The 16846-nt window shown below is 50.4% G+C and overlaps 4 protein-coding genes across 4 annotated transcripts; 1 reads left to right on the forward strand and 3 right to left on the reverse strand.

Annotated features, from left to right (window-relative positions):
* Positions 1-906: 906 nt before the first annotated feature.
* Positions 907-3492, reverse strand: BBA_07226 (F-box domain-containing protein; the record flags this gene model as incomplete). The annotated part of the gene is made up of 1 exon (XM_008602323.1): positions 907-3492. The coding sequence occupies one exon, from the start codon at positions 3490-3492 to the stop codon at positions 907-909; it is 2586 nt and encodes an 861-aa protein (XP_008600545.1).
* A 993-nt stretch (positions 3493-4485) lies between these two features.
* On the reverse strand, positions 4486-5392 carry BBA_07227 (malate dehydrogenase; the record flags this gene model as incomplete). The annotated part of the gene is made up of 3 exons (XM_008602324.1): positions 4486-4507; positions 4564-5086; positions 5179-5392. The coding sequence occupies 3 exons, from the start codon at positions 5390-5392 to the stop codon at positions 4486-4488; spliced, it is 759 nt and encodes a 252-aa protein (XP_008600546.1).
* A 1698-nt stretch (positions 5393-7090) lies between these two features.
* BBA_07228 (CASP-like protein) lies at positions 7091-9374 on the reverse strand (the record flags this gene model as incomplete). Its single annotated transcript, XM_008602325.1, has 3 exons — positions 7091-8997; positions 9046-9213; positions 9269-9374. 3 exons carry the CDS (start codon positions 9372-9374, stop codon positions 7091-7093), a joined length of 2181 nt encoding a protein of 726 aa, XP_008600547.1.
* A 360-nt stretch (positions 9375-9734) lies between these two features.
* Positions 9735-13371, forward strand: BBA_07229 (TGF beta receptor associated protein 1; the record flags this gene model as incomplete). Its single annotated transcript, XM_008602326.1, has 3 exons — positions 9735-9876; positions 9927-10348; positions 10405-13371. 3 exons carry the CDS (start codon positions 9735-9737, stop codon positions 13369-13371), a joined length of 3531 nt encoding a protein of 1176 aa, XP_008600548.1.
* Between the last annotated feature and the right edge of the window lie 3475 nt (positions 13372-16846).

The raw sequence follows: 16846 nt of genomic DNA on the forward strand, positions 1-16846 counted from the left end.
AAAGCAAAAAAAGAGAAAACTGAAAGCAAAAAAGCTTTAAAATGAAATATTCAAAGCGAATGAGATCAATAACACATTTTCCTTGCCTGTTCAACAGACCTTTCATTTTCACACGTGAAATGGATAATTCGCCGCAAGCAAGAAGAAGTGTATGTATGATACTTTTTTTCCTTTTTTGCCTTGATTTGCTTTTCTCTCTCTCTCCGCGATTCTTACCGAAAGGGGCGTAACGACTTCTCTTTTTTTTTCATGAGCAGCATCGGGAAAAAGTGCAACAAAAAGAAGGAAGCGGATGGGGAGGAGTACACTCGGGGGAGAGGGAGTACCTAGTCACTTCTCCCAATGGTGGAAGCTCGGTCCCCGATTTCCTTGTCATTTGGTGTAGGCGTGTTTTTTAATGGCAAAAACTTGTCGGCTGGGCTTTTCTTGTTGTAGGGTGTCGGAGCATGGCACAATTCGAAAGGGAAAACGCATGCAACGACTCATTATCAACGGTTTTAGTTCGCAAGGGACAGTGTAATCTTCTTGACGATATAAAAAGATACCACAAGTTTATACAATTGTGTTGCATGGTCTGAAAAAAAGTGCTCCATGAATAGGTAGGTAAGAATTTTGTCATTGTTTTCAAGTATCGAAACGCATGAAACGCTATTCGCTTCTCAAAAGTTCATAAGGTACACGTAATTACAGTAAATTGGACCCGGCAACAAATTGTCCTCGGGTTTGTTTTACTCATCATCTCCTGTGAGGGCATCACCTCCTGTGAGGGCATCACTTCTTAGCGGCTCATCATCATCATCCATTCAATCATCATACATGCACTGAAAACTTCCCAATAGATCCTCATATCCAGTCAGGCACATTGTCCTCGGGCAGGCAGGCACCGACCTCTGCGGATATTTCGGGCTAAACACTGTCATCTTTGGCTAGATGACCAGAAAACCGTCCCACACCAAGTCTTTGACAGTTGTCAGCTTCAGCAGCATCGATTATGGTGCTGTCGTAAACACCCTGCCAGCCCATCGTGAAGTTGAAGACTCTCTCAAATGGAAGTTTGTCATTTTGCATCTCGACATTCACAATTCGTCCAACGAGCTTCTTATTACAGCGCTGCATGAAGGGTGTGAACTCTGAAACAGTAGGAAGAGTGGCAGAAAGTAGCGACAATTCAGATGCCGTAATCATGGAGGCTAGGTGAAAGCGCTCATGGTCAAGATTGACATAGCCACAAGACTTGAATGTGAGTGACTCGAGTGCGTATAGAGTCTCTTCCATTGACAGCTCTCTCGCATCAGGAATGATGCGTGTCAAAACTTCGAGCGTATCCTCTCTCTGTTGAGCACTGCTTGCCCTGACAGTGGCGTCCTCACCGCAGTCAATCGCATCCCGGACCTTGGCAGATGGCGAAAAGTGCTCAATGAGCCCCGCCCACGACATCCAAGAAGGCTGCTTCAGGGAAAGGAGCTCATCCTGCAATTCCGGCACGTTCAGCAGAATCACATTGGCTGCTGTAAGGCCAGTTCCCAGATCGACCAAATCATGAGGCGGTGGGTCTGCGGTGATCCATGGCATCACAGACAGCGAGACGCCTTCGAATTCAACCCTCTCCAGGGAGCAGAGAGCATAATCGCGCAGAGATTGAAGCAGCACATGCGGTGCCACCCAGCAATTCTTGAGCGACAGATGCTTCACGTATGGGAGCCGCAGCAGCGCGCTATCGGTGCCGACATTGCCCATGGCTGGTCGCGCCATGGTCGCTGGTGATGCGACAAACGGCGCAGGTAGAATATGCTGGCTTCGTTGGTGACATCCAGTAGCTAGTTCCCCACCACATATCCATTCAAAGTGGAAACTCTCAATCTTGGGCTCGACACTGATGTAGTCTTTGATTAACGCGTGAGCCAGTGGGACAGCATCGAGCGGCGACACAGACACCTCGTCAACCATTTCAGGTGCGGACACATGAAAACGACGCCAGTCCGCTACCACACCCAAAGAAACACTGGTCAGGGATGGGAAAGACGACCAGAGATCATGTCGGCTCAGAATATGCAGATGAGAGCTAGGTATTTTGGCAATGTTGAGTGTCGTGACATGTTGAAAGGAACCCTCGATAGAGCAATCGATTGCGGACAGTATAAACGACTGAGCCATGGCACGGTGAGCCCACTCGAGTTCGAGAAGCATTTCCTTTTGCGCAAGCGTCAATGCCGCCGGCACCAACGCATAATCTGTCCTTTTGGGCGGTTGTTTATCAAGGGACCAGGATAACGAAGAACGTATTGGATAAAACGCAGGAAGCAAGTCCCAATTTTCAACTTCGATCCTCTCTTTCGGTATGGAGGGCGTGTGGCTTGCAGCAAAGTCCATATCGGCCAGTGACGTCTTGCCTTCTGTTTTCAAAAGAAGGGCCAATGCGTCCAGCAGCTCTCCTTCTTCAAACCCAGCATCTCGAAGCATTGCTTCCATCATACTCATCTTCCAATTCTGAAGCACACTGCCGGCTTCTTGAGACCTGTCACCAGAAGCTGGAAGTGCATCTCCGACGGTCACCACAGATGGCGGTGTACTTCCGAGGCTGATCTTGTTCCTCTCGCCGTACGGGTCGTGAAAGACACGATGACGAATGGCATTATATCTTGCCCTGATGTTGGGGCCGGATAAGAAACCTAGACCTGCGTCGGAGCAAAGGCCGAGCTCTGTGACATGGCTAAGGCATCGCAAGGCTGCTTTCATGTGTAGAAACTCGTCGGCGACGTTTTCAATGCCACTGACCTCTTGATATCGACTGTATGTAGCATGCGGCCATCGATACAATCCCCAGTAGGAGCGTATTACTTGCTGCTTAGGTTTTTGTGGAGGATACTCGAGGGTGTCTTCGTCGAGCTCGAGAGAAAGGGCAAATCGACGGATAATGTGACCAAATTCGCCAAAGATTCGCCCACCGTTGGAAAGCATGCTGTTTGACAAGTTTTGAAGCTTGCCACCTCTGTCTGGAGATATTGAGCGAAGCATCTGGGTGCGGAAGGGAACGACGACATTTTTGAAATAGTATGGTGATGCGTTGGCTTCGCAGAGTTTACAGACGACTCGTAGATTCCTGACATCCTGTCTGGAAATTTGCGAAATGATCATGCCGAAGATCTCAACTGGTAGGTTGGGTAAATTAGGGCCATCTGAGTAGACGTCGTAGAAGGTCGTTGCGGTCGAAGATTGCGAGTTGGGACTGTGGACCTCGGCTCCCTCGACATCATCGCCTGGTGGTAGATCAGAAACAGCATTCTGTGAAAGATTAGAAGCAGCATACTGTGCTCTATCAGAAGCGGCATCCTGTGAAGATTTGAAAGCAGCATCCTGGGGTATATGAGAAGCAGCATTCTGTGGTAGATCGGAAGCAGCAACCTGGGGAAAATTCAGAGCAGAGGCCGGAAAACTGTTTGACAACCACTCGGCGATTGCAGCGGGAAAGGAGATTTGCTGAGAAGTATCCATAACGATGAAGCTAGGCTACCGATAACCCGGTTATGAAATGGGAAAGCGCTTGATGACGAGTCAGCCGCTGATGACCAAATTGGTGCACACGCGGAGGTTGGGCTCTGCCTGCTGCAGGGCTGTTTGTAGAGGGCCGCTCAAAGGGCCAAGGGCTGGTGAAAGCTGATAGTTGTTTGACGAAGTCAGGGTAATACAGGCCATGCGAAAAGCAGTGGATACTTTCTGAGAAAAGATATAGATGGATTCAAAAGGAAAGGGATGTTAGGCGTTACACAACAGCGATGAGGGACGGCCGGACGATCGGTGGTGTGTAGCAGTCGACGGACGACTGCTCCAGAACACCGGTCATTGACAGGCGGAAGAAGGAGACGAACAAGAGTCCCAGAAACAGACAAAATCAAAAACAGGAAACCAAATAGAAAATACAAACGAAGAGGATGACTAGATGGCGTTGCTAGGATTCCTTCTACCTAGGAAGCGGGCGCTAGCTGTCATTGCGGGGGCACGTGCATCTAGAACAGGCCATGGGCAAGTTGGTTGATACCTAGGTAGGTACCTTAGGACTTAGGTAGTGCCCAAGTTGGTACTTGGTCACTATTAGTACCACTCGCGCAGAGAGGACTGTGAAAATAAACAGAGAATCAAAGGATAGGAGAATTAGACTCAATTATGGTGGGATCGAGAAAAATGTTGGGCGATGAAAAATTATACCTTACAACAGCCATGCACGTAGTCAAGCAGTGCATCCTCCGCAGCCACATGAGGTCATACCTAGTGAGAATTTGCCAGCAAGCACCTAAAGAGTTGAGACAAGTCGCATTCTGATTCAGTTTAGAGCCGTCATGTTTTATAGATTTTTTTTTAAGATTTAGGAACGACTGATTTCTGGGCAACAAGACAAGAAAAGGACCTGACATGGAAAATAAATAGTAATTCAATTAAAAAAAAAGCTAGCTAACATAAATCCCCCCCCAAACTGAATACATTTCTCACTCATTTCGACCAGAACCAGTACCTATCGAGACCGAGGTTAGCAGATATCGAGCAAGACAGTTACTAGAGATGACCTACTCAGCAGAGTACTCGACCTGGAAAGGACCTGTACGATCTTTGCATGTTGCCGGTGGGCTACCGCCGGCCGTCGATACGCGAAAGACCTCACCCAGACCTTTTGTGGCGTCCTTGGTGGCCAGCAGTCTGAGCCAAGGAATCGCACGCTCGCCCGTGCGGCCGATGGTTGACGTGTCCGGCGCATCGGCGCTGGCATTCTTGGCACATGGAATCTGCCCCTCGTCGCCGATGTCGAAAAAGGGAACACCGGCCGCTGTGAAGTAATGGTGGCCGGAAACGGGCAGCGTCGCTGGGCCGACGCGGTTGGCGGCGTCGAGGTCGAAGTGGACAGCCATGTTGGAAATCTTGTTGGTTACTTCCGGGTACATGGCGGCCATGCAGGTGACGTTGAAGAGGGTGGCGACGGCGCCGACGGCCTTGGGCTTGGAGTCTGCGCTGCCGTCGCACGTATAGTTTTGTGTTCCGCGGCCGACGGCGACATGGCGAAGCTTGGAGCCAGGCGCGGGAGGAGGCAGACCAAGCACTGCAACGAGTCAGACGGCCATGCACACGGTGTTTCTTTTCTTCTTTTTTATATATATATAATTCAGTAGAAGATGGAAAGATTTAACTCACCGGTGGGCATCTCGGCTTTTGATAGATCGCATTTGGGGGATCCTCTCATGGTCTTGACGGCTGAGACCTTGTCGGCGACGAGGTTAAAGTATTGGGACACGGCACTGAGAGCACCAAGAGGGTCACCAATATCGTTGAGCTGAAGGCTGGGCCATGTTGGCGCGGCAGAGGTGGCAACGGCCAGCGAAGAAATGAAAAAAGTAGAAAGACGCATTTTGCCTCTATAAATCGTGTGTTGCGACGGGTGGGAAATGGTATATGTGGTGACGGCGTGAACTCGCGTAAATAATGAAGTGTCTAAATCGAATGGCTCAAATGTCAAAAGGTCAATGTCGAGTAAAAGCTGAAGATGACACGAAGAAAATAAGAGAAACTCTAGGACATGAAGGAAATAAAAGAAAATCGACAAAGAAGAGAAGAAAAAGGCTTGGCCGCCCAAAACACGCTTCTTCTTCTGTAGGTGAGGCTTTGGATAGAAATGAATCCCAAGTTGAACTTCTAGAAAGAAAAAAGAGCAATCATAATGGTGGAAAAAAAAAAGAAAAAGGAGAGACATTTCTACATAGATATATACCCCAGTTCTGTATGCACAAACTGCAAAGAGCAAAAAACGAGCCCAATGCCAGCTCATGTTGCAGAGCCGCAACCGCCGTGTGTTCAAACTCATCATTGCGGCCGGTCCCCCCATTCGTTGCGTGGATGGATGGAACGGACAATGGGCTGCGTCTACCCGTGCCATTGGTTCAGGCGTTTTCCTTTGTATCGACGAACTGGGCAAGGGCCAAACCCACATGACTAAAAATAGGTAGCGAACTGCCCTAGACTATCCAGTGTTACAATGTGGGCATTGCTCGCGTGGAAAATGGGCTTGTCTGGAAGGGGAAGGTAGAGAACTGAAAAAAAAAATAAAAAAAATAAAAAACGAAAATAAAAAGTCGGGCGGCACCAAGAACTGCAGGCGGTACAAGGTCGGGGTTGGTCAGGGTTGATGCCAAGACCCCGCAAAGAAAGTTGTTTTTTGCTAAATTGAGAAGCTCCATGGGCGGCGGGTGGCGGGCAAAGCGGGGGTACCCGGCGGCTAGAAGCGTGACGGCTGATCCAATCGCCGGCACGAGATAATCTAGGGGGTCTTTGGCTGGCTGTAAGGGGCGCCTACAGAACTCGGCACTTGAATGAGCATTTTTGCACATTGACAAGGGACGTCAGAGGTTTTTTTTGTTTGACACGGAGTGTTTGCTTTCTTGATGGGAAATTGAACAATGCATGGCATTTGAGAGAAAAACGCCAATACCCGGACGGGACGGCCTAGACGGGGCGTGCATTTGCGTCTTGCCTCAGGATGTAAAAAGACACACACAATCATCGTCCCCGTCATCCCCAGTCAAAACCCAGGCCCGTGGCAGGAAAAAAAAAAAAAACGGGCAACCCTGCACTAACCCGTTCTGTCGTACAGCAAGCCACTGACGGTTCTTTGGGCGGCTAGATGGCTCTCCATCGCAACACTACCTCGGGACTTGCATGGAGTTGCAGATGGCGCTGACCAGTGGTGGCTCATCTCGGCATCTGCACCCTGGTCTCAGATCCGCCTTGCAACATCCTTGATTGGCCCTTGCGAGACGGCTCTTTGAGACAAGACCCATGGCTGGCTTTCGGCTGCCCGGCACCAAAATCATGGGAAATAAAAAACGTGCATTGCGGGTAAACAATCTACGCTGATATTTCTTTGACATGGCCACATGTATAGTCGCCGTTCATCTCGCCGCGGCCATGCTCCAAGAGTACGCGCTGCCAAGGACAATGGCTGAAATTCCCGACATACTTGCCCTGTCCAATCGCAGCCCGACAACAGACAAAGAAACCAAAATATATTTGTACACTTGCAGTTTGCTGCTACTCGCCGACACCATCATCACTAGCTTCCCGCAAAACCATCCTCCTTCCATTTACCACCGCCATTGGCTGCTCCCTTGGCGGCAGCCCCGGCCGCGGCCGCAGACGACGCGCCCAGGCTGCCCGCGTGCTTCTCCAGGTCAGACGCACCGAGCCAATACAGGCACATAAAGACGAGCAGGTGCAGTGCGACGCAATATGCTGCGAATAAGTTTCTGCTGCTGCGTGACGCCAGCACAATTCGCGTCATCGAGTATACCGCTCGCTCTGGCAGGCTCATGCGCTGATACGCCCGCGCCGATTCCCGTCCTCGAAACGCAGCAAATGGTGAAATGTTGGACTCGTACGCTGCACGGTATCTATCCATGGCCATACCTGGAGTCCCGGTTTCTCCAATAGCCACCGTAGATGGGTTTGGATTTCCTCCATACGCAGTCGCCGAAGATGATGTTGCGCCTGATCGATTGTAAGTCGAAATGTATCGCGTCTTTTCATACAAGTTCAAATTGTCCTTTTGCAACGCTGCCACCTCTTGTCGTAGCTGCTGCACGGTTTTGTAGCTCTCCGAAACCTCCAACTCCAGCTGGGCGTTCTTCTGCTTGAATCGATCTCGCTGTGCCGTCACCATGGGGAGAATGCCAGACCCTCCGCCCATGGGTTCCCTCTCTCCGCCTCCGCCTCCGCCTCCGCGAGGGTCTAACCCGCTGATGATTGATGATGTCGGTGAAATTCTGCCACCGCGTCGTGTCTGTGCTCGTGTCACATAGGTTCCCGCGACCGAAGCTCCAGAGGGGAAAGCATTTGCACCTTCGGCGTGCATCTGCTCTAAATCTCCTTCAAGCTTCTCATTCAAGTTTTGACATCTCTCAAGCTCCGCATTTGTCTTGGACATTTCTTCTTGCAAATCCTCCAATCTGCTTTGTAGATCTTGATGAGAAACTCGAAGAACTGTGAGCTCGTCATTCAGCTTCTTATTTCGACCTAGAAGCAGCTTCTCCAAGGTGTTGCCGGCTTCAGCCCCACTTTCCTCGCCAGCTGGCATCTCCTCATCATCGTCACCTGTAGAAAACTCAATGCTCTTGAGCACCTCCAGTTCCTGTTTCAATTCATCATAATCACTCCATTTCTGCACTTTCGATTTGAGTAACTCGTTCTCGTCCTTGAGAAGAGCCAGCTCTCGTTCTATGGATCGAACCTTGGTGTCCAGCTCTCTCTTCAGGCTTTCCTTCTCCAATCTTGTACTGTCAAGTTTTCGAATGAGCGACGAGTTTTCGGAGCGTATTCTTAGATAGTCAGGGTCGTCCTCCAAAGAAGTCTTGGGTTGGGCAGAAACACTAGACTTGGCTTCAGCCAGTTCTAGTCGCATTTGCTCGTTTCGAGACTCGACATCCGCCAGTCGCGCACTTGTGCGTTCCAGATCGGAATGCAGCATTTCGAGTTCCGCTCTCGAGGCCTGGTTACGCATACCGTCCTGGTCATCGCCGGCTTTTCCGAGGCGCTGGTTTGTTTCGTAGGTAGCCTTGAGCTCATTCAAGAGTCTCTCTTGGCTCTCCACCTTCTCTTCCAGGCCTTTTTCTTTTGCCTCCCAGTTGTCTTTGCGCTCACCCAGCACAGCGTTCCAGGACGATTCAACATCCTTTACTTTTGCGTCCAGAGTGTCCTCCAAGTCTTTGCGCGCTGCGCACTCGGATTGTAGCTTTGCCTCGGTCTCTTCAAGCTGCGCAGTAAGTTTCGCAACATTTTCTTGTAGATGACTGTTTTCGTCTCGGAGCTTCGGGGCAGTGTCCTCGGACACTAGCATCGCATCGACCGAGGCTTCTAGCAGCGGATACGGATCAGGCGCCTCAGAGATCGATGAGTATGCTTGTAAGAAAGCTGAATTGACGGCCTTGGAGTGATTCGTCAATAGATCAATAAATGTTTGGTAGGCTGAGTAAAGTTAGCGCTCTGCCGCATACATGAAGCGCTTGTCGTTACCTTTCAGCAGTCCCTTCATCTCCGTCAGTTTTGTGGCATCATCCAACTTTCGAAAATCTTTCGTCTTTTGCGCCAGGTCTTTACGCTGAACAGTCGAGTCACGTTGATATGTGACAATTTCAGACGCCGTGTTATCGAGGTTCGAAATGAGAGTCGTAAGATCGACCGCTGAGTCGCATTGTTAGACTGCGTGAATTTCACTAGCAATCGCGCAGATACTAACTTCTCCATGCAGAAATAGCATGCTGGAACTTATTCCCAGCATCTCCAGTTGCCTCAGACTCTGCCATTGTAGCTGCAGTTGCAGCTCCGCCCGTCATCGCCGCCATGCTGGTTGTTTCACGACACTAGCGGCACAGAGTTTGTTATGTCGCCAATGAACAATGGAAATCGGGTCTGGATTGATCAAAAGTAGTTGCGCGCTATGAGCGGCGGAAAAGCACAATCCGAGATGTCGTGGCACGGCCATGGAGGAGTAGGAGCTCCAGAGTCTAGACACGTTGATCATCGCACTACCTACAAGGGGCTGACGTCTGCACGCCCCACTTCAGCCTTCTTGAGCTTCAACGCTCCCAGCATCACGTCACTCTACATCGACAAACACCTTCCGACCTCCTCGTCGAGGAGTATGTTTGCCTGGGGCGACGTACGCAAAGCTCTCAAATGACTTGCACAACAAGTATACGACAATGACGCAGCAGGGCGGCAGCCAGCGAGACCTACCCGGCGCTGAGAATGGACCGTACTTGTTGCAACCACTGTTGGAAGACGTACCACTCTCTGAAGATGGCTTCAATGGCGACGTCAAAATAAACTGCGTAGAATATTACGGTATTTTGTTAGCTTCACTGCGGTCTTCGTTTTGCTAAACCACATCACAGACGGAAACCTTTACGTCGGCACGTCGGCCTCCGAGCTGTTACACTTTGTCCGAATCCCACCCGACCCTGCCAACGAAAATGGCAAACCGACGTTTATTTCGGCATCGAGGCTTGCGCCTGCTTTCTTCGATACAAAGGGAGGATCGCAACCCGGAGTACAGCAGATCTTACTGCTACCACGCGCGGGCAAGGCTTGCATTCTCTGCAACTCGACGGTAACATTTTATTCGCTACCCGAGCTTACGCCGATTTTCGAGTCGACGCAAGTGAAGAACTGCAGCTGGATAGGCGGTGTTGACTTGAACGAGCCGATCACGAATGTGGAGTCATCGACAAGTGAATTAGAAGGAGTCACGATATTAATGTCGCTGAAAAAAAAGATTCAAGTGGTTCACATTGGCGACAGCCCAAGGCGTCTCAGAGTATGTGGCACGTGCTTCCACAATACGGGTTCAATCAGCTCATTAATGAATCTTAGAACATAGACTTCGCAGACAGCAGCCTGTCTGTGCGCCGAGATACCATCGCCTGTGTCGCAGATTCGAGAGTATACGCCCTTCTGGACGTCGACAAGCAGCTGAAGATCCCCTTGATGAGCATATCATCTTTGGAGCCCCCATCTTCGCCCGACTCTACCTCTCAGCCAGGACATCTATCTGTAGATGCAAGTGGACTATCCAGAAGCGCGTCTACTTCACAGCCTTCTCGACAACATGTCACTCAAAGTCATACTAGGAGCTCCAGTCTTGGAGGGGCAATTCTCGGCAACCTGGGCCGCCAACAGGACCAAGGAGGTGATGCATCACGGAATTCCTCATCTCCAGATAAGCCTGGTACACCGCAGTCTGGCCCTATCACTGACAAGGCCTTGCCCGATGTGCCCTCGGATTCGCACGGACGTCCGTCGTCCGATGTGTCGCGACCTGCGGTACTTCAACCGCATATTGCCTCACCTACTCCCGAGGAATTTCTGATAGTGACTGGCACCAGCACAGAAGAAGTTGGAATTGGCATGTTTATCAATCTGGATGGCGACATAACTCGGCCGACCATTTCATTCGAAAAATACCCGGAATCAGTCGTTGTAGACGGTGCCAGCGCGAACTTGGCATCATCACGAAGTGGGCAGCCTGATGAAGACGACGGATATGTTCTTGCTTCCCTGGATATGGAAAGTCGAGACGGTCCGAGACTTGGCATTGAAATTCAGCGGATGGATGCCGGAAATGAGGCCCAACCTGAGAGGCACTGGCTTTTTGCTCCTGGCTTGGAGCCGAGTGGCCCGTATGGAATTCGATCGCTTCTGGGGAGCGAAGAGACGCAATTCCAAGAAATTGTAGAGAAGCTTAGTGAAAAGCGCTTTTCACCGTTCCCCAGTCCTATAGGTACATCCGCGCCCTCATTGAAGAGCCTTGACTCTCGCACTGCGGGGTCAATGGAACGCCTGTCCAAGGAACAGGAGCTGTTCGACCGAAACTTTGACTCCCAAGACGACGATTCATTACCTGATGGGTGGGAGACGTCTCGTGTATCTGAAGGCGAAGAGTTCACTCAAAGACTGGCAAAAGTGTCAATCAAGCTAGTAGCTTGGTCTGGCGACAAAATATGGTGGACGATTCGGAACCCCCTCCTTCTACAATTGGAATCGGCTTTTGGGGCTTTAAATGACAACCAATTACTGCCGGAAAACCTAAACAAAGATGCCGTTTTTAGCACGATAGCACGGATTCGACGTCAGGACGCGAAGACAGAACTTGAATTCATGACTCTTCGATATCTACGCCAAAAGGCAGGTATTCTACTACTGGGTGCTCTACTCCTCGCTCCGCCGCACAAAGAACTCGCAGATACAGAAGTCAATGCTCTAGAAGAATTATTCACCGACAGTCAACTAGATCCACGAGTCGTTCTATCGTTGATTCCCGAAATCCGAAATGAGATCATTGAGGGACGGAACGGCATCTGGATCTATGGCGGTGTGAAGAAAGTGACAGAGATGATCCTCTGCAGCGACCAATTCGAGGCCATTACAAAGAATAGTATCGGAAATCTCGAGTCGAGAACGCTGCATTTCCTGCGCCGTTTCCTTGCTGCCTGGAGAAAGATGAAGGGATTCGGAAGTGTTCCCGATGAGCGGGAGGTTTTCAGAACGATTGAGGCCGCGCTTATCCTTGTTCTTCTCGAGTTGGATCGACGCGCTCCCAAGGCGCTGGGAAGGCACAGTCCCGTTAAGATTGAGCTCCATGAGCTTGTCGATAAAGGAGTGGATTGTTTTGAGCGTGCCATTGATATTCTTGAATCTCACCACCGTCTCTTCATCCTCAGCCGCTTGTACCAAAGCCGGAAAATGGCTAGCGAGGTTCTAGCGACATGGAAACGGATCGTCGAAGGCGAGCGCGACGATGGACAGGAGTTTCAAGACGGCGAGTTACGTATCAAAGATTATCTCTCGAAAATCAGCAATCAAGCATTGGTCAAAGAGTACGGTATTTGGCTGGCCAGACGGAATCCGAAACTCGGCGTGGAAATATTTGCCGAGGATAAGTCTAGAGCTGCCAAATTCGAGCCTACCCAAGTTGTTGAATTCCTGAGGGAAGAGGCGCCCATGGCGGTGAAACATTTCCTTGAGCACCTCACATTTGGCAAAGGTCACACGGCATACATTAATGAACTCATCTCTTACTATTTAGACATTGTCATTGGCGACTTGAATTCGTCAGAGGCAAGTCGAGACGCGGTTCTGGCAGCATATGCAGCATATAGGGCCTTGCAAGCACCCAAGCCCACATACCACCATTTCCTCACGGCAAATACGCCGGCAAACAATGAGGTGTGGCAGAGCCGACTGCGTCTGCTGCAGCTCCTGGGTGGAGCGAACGACTACAATACAACCAGTATTCGGCAGCGCATAAGCAGTGTCCCCGGAGACCTGCTGGTGCCGGAAACCATCATCCTTGCTGGCAGGGAGAGTCACCATGAGCAAGCCTTGCGCCTCCTTGTGCACAAGCTCGGCGACTACGACTCGGCCGTCTCATACTGCCTGCGCGGCGGACTCGGCGTCTTTTCCGCGCCTGGGGGCACATCGCGCACACGTCCATCTGTTGACGACCAGCATCGACTGTTCAACGTGGTGCTGCGCGAGTTTCTAGCCATCGAGGACGCCAGCGAGCGCGTGGAGCAGACTGGCGCCCTGCTGGAGCGTTTCGGGGGCTGGTTCGACCTGGACGAGGTGCTGCGTCTCGTCCCGGACAGCTGGTCCGTGGACGTCGTGGCGGGATTTTTGGTGGGCGCGCTGCGACGGCTGGTGCGCGAGCGGCACGAGGCCAAGGTGGCGAGCGCGCTGAGCAGTGCGCAAAACTTGCGTGTGAGCTACGATTTAATCACGAATATCGACGAAAAGGGGCCGACAAGGGCTGAGGCGGAACCGCCGACCGAGGCAGCGTGAGCTGATGGCCTCTGAGAAGGTAGAGAGCAATGTACTTTTAGCGCAAACTCTTTCACCTGTGAATAAGAGTCTCCATGTAATGAAAATATATGCCATATTTCTAGATGAGAGGCCAGCTTGCCAGCTGCCGAAAAGCGATGGGCAGCCACGGCGATTGCGAGCACTGTCTCTCCTTTTCCTTTTTTTCCGTACAAATTAACATTTCAAAAGAGAAACTAGTTTACAATATGCATCAAACAAGAACGATTTCAACTGTCAGCGGCCCTCGTAATCTAGCCTTCAATCCTCACCCAACCTTTCTACACGGATGAGCCCGTATTCGCCAATTCTGTCCCCTTGACATTGAGGTTGAACATTGCGTCAAGATCCTTTTCGATTGTATGCTCGACGTTGGGCATCATCATCATAGCAGCATTGGCCATCGTTACATTGATGTGGCCAGACGCCAGACTTTGTCACTGTTTCGTCGACAAGCCTCGTGATTTCGTCAAGTAGTACCGGCATCGGCACGTTTCACGCTTTTGCGTCAATAGAAGAGACGAGCGCATTCGCGCGGGCTTCATCGCTGTAGTATGTAACTGATGACAACACTGGCCCCATTCTTGACTTGATCTGTTGACACGGGCCTTGCCACACAACTATTGGAGCCTCCTGCAATGACAACGACTCTTCCTGCGAGCGACACATATTCCGACGTGACGCGGAGAGGCCTGATATATGGCACTCTTGGGCTTGGGGGAAATGTAGTTTAAATTGGGCATTCATCGTGCAGGTGAACTTGGTTTATATCCGCAGCGAAGTGGTATTTTTTTTTCCAAAAAAAAAATGATAGTAATTGAGCAATACTTTATTCTCACGTGGAGCGGACTTGACAGCCTCGCAAAGAGTATGACCATGGCAAAGTTTAGCAAGTCTCGCTCGGCATCACAGTCTGCCGTCTCCCTAGCTTGGTGCACTTTTTCGCTGTTTGTCGACCGATGTACTACGGGGTAGTGAGCTCAAGAACAACTGAAAATAGTGACATGCATTTAGTTGCCTTGGAGGTCCCAGGTCGCGTACTCTTGGCTATCGGAAATGCTTCTGTTAACCCCATTGGGCAATATAACGGTTGAGTATACGATGCAGGGATTGCTCCGCAGACGCAGGAATACTACGGCACCAATGCATTCTACACATACTGTATTAGCTCCGCAATATATCCCTTTTGACCCCTGTGTATATCGCCGTTGCTTTTAGAGTCTCTCCAGGAATACATGGCTTGCAAGAGAAGTACCAGTAAACACGGCCATACGCGATCGGGGGCCGCCGAGGTATTTTTTGCAAATGTTGCAGCTAAATACGCTGGTCGTTTTTAAGGTGATCGGTAATGCTAAACACTCATGTGCCAGCCTCTGTAGGTACATGATATGTTTCAGGGAGTAGTAGAGTGATAGTTTGTGAGCTTCAACGACTGCCCCGGCATGGATGTCAGTCTTTACTCGCAGCTTCTCAGCTCAGACTTGAGTGGTAACCACTGCTAAGATCTGATGGTGTATGGCATCTCCACAATGAGAACAGAACTTGACAGCTTCCTCGCATCGAGACACAGCGTATCAGAGTCATTGACGAGCAAGCAGCAAGCGGCACTGTCACTATTCACACATTAGAACCTACAGGACCCGTCAGCAGACATTCATCTGGAAATGGATTTCGCTAATCAGTTTCGATGAGAATACGTGGCAAACTAGTATTGTGGATTTCTCTCGACGTCGCTAGGAATATTGTATACGAGTCGAATCCGGGGCCCGATAGCAGCCCGAGCCACCACAGGTTTAGTTACATGTATGTGAGTACCAGTGAGTAAGCACACAAGAAATTGCTTCTAGAACGCAAAGAGTTTCTTTCGAAGGATCTTTGTAAGCACTCATATGTGATGCAGTAAAGGGCAGGGTTGGACTCGGCATACCCCTGTCGCGCTGGCATACACGATGAATACGACGACACATGGCGTTTACTTCGGTATGGAGCCGAGCAAATCACATTAGAGATTGAGGTTTATCACTTGATGAAAACTGTCCCAACATGGTTCTATGTTTGTTCTGGTTCGCATTGGACAAAGAGACCAATAAGGCAATGCCAACAGTCCTGGCTGGGGACTTGCAGACGGAGGATACACTGCCAATGATGGCACAAAGTGGAGAGTACGACCGCAGAGCGCTTGCGGATAAACAGATCTCACCCAGTCATTGTAGTCTCATGACTAGGTCGGGCGATAAGACGTCACATTTCTTCCTTCACCGTATTTTGCAAGTCTGCCTTGGGGGCGCGCTCGCCTCGTTCACGCAATCGGGGCCGAGGTTGCTCAGAAAGATTCGGTCAAGCGGAAAAAAAAGACTTGAAAACAAAATTCACCACAAAAAGAAAACCCAAATCAGGGCACGCGGGTGAGATGACACAGAATCGCAGCATCTCTGTCAATCTAAATGCGAGAGTCACGCACGTGCTACAAGTTGGCAAGTTGCCCGAGAATAACCCACAACGAGAATGGGCTCTCTGCATCTTGGCGGAGTTTGGGAAAAAAAAAAAGCCCTTTCTATCCTTGACGATATTACACAAGAGACCCTGAGGCGGACTGCTTAAGTTGTGGGTATTGCTTATTAGTGTGATATTGATATTGCCCCCGAGTCTCATGATGCTTATTATCCCCAAAGTACGGAGTCGGCAATCAGTGGACAAGCCGTGTATGGTCAAAAAGGAACGGGGCCAATTCAACCTTGCCCCGTCGGGCCTCGAGAATCGCCCCTACATATTGGTAATAAACAACAAGCGAGGGAATGATGGCAAAAAGCACGACCAGATAGTGGAACATACACCCCCTCGCTCAGTCTACTTGGTAGAGTACTGGTAGCAGTGCGGAAACCCTTCCGCCTATTAAGCGATTCTACCTGGAGCGGCGGCGCCACCATTCATGGCATAAGATTCTCCTCCAAGGGACCCCCCCCCCCCCTTAAGCAGTGCCGCTCTATGTACCAGTAATAGTATCATCTAGACTGAAAATAGCATGATGCCACAGGGAAGAAATCGCGTGGTGCATTACTTTTCTGCCAGATATAGCTGCCGACATGAGACCCCCAGAAAGGCTCTGTGCTCCAGAATATGTCACTACTCCGTAACTACACCCGCTGGTTCCGTCTCACCGAGCCGCCAAGCACCGGCAGTACTCCGCAGATAGTACTGCGTAAACTACATGAATCGTAGCTCTCTGAACCAACAAGTGACCAGGCAAGGATTGATCTATCAATCCCGCAGCACACCAATCTGGGCAATGTCGTCTGTGCGGGCTCTCGCCTTGCACGCTTTTCCCACCTGGGACAACGACACCGCCGCCACCCGCCCCCATGCCGCCCAGGTCCAAGCGTTTTATTGTACAAAAAAACCAAGGGCCCCCTGATGATGATCTATCTTGTAAGAATGAACCAGGAACAAGAAAAGATGC

This window comes from Beauveria bassiana, assembly GCF_000280675.1.
Source record: "Beauveria bassiana ARSEF 2860 unplaced genomic scaffold BBA_S00023, whole genome shotgun sequence".
Taxonomy (NCBI): domain Eukaryota; kingdom Fungi; phylum Ascomycota; class Sordariomycetes; order Hypocreales; family Cordycipitaceae; genus Beauveria; species Beauveria bassiana.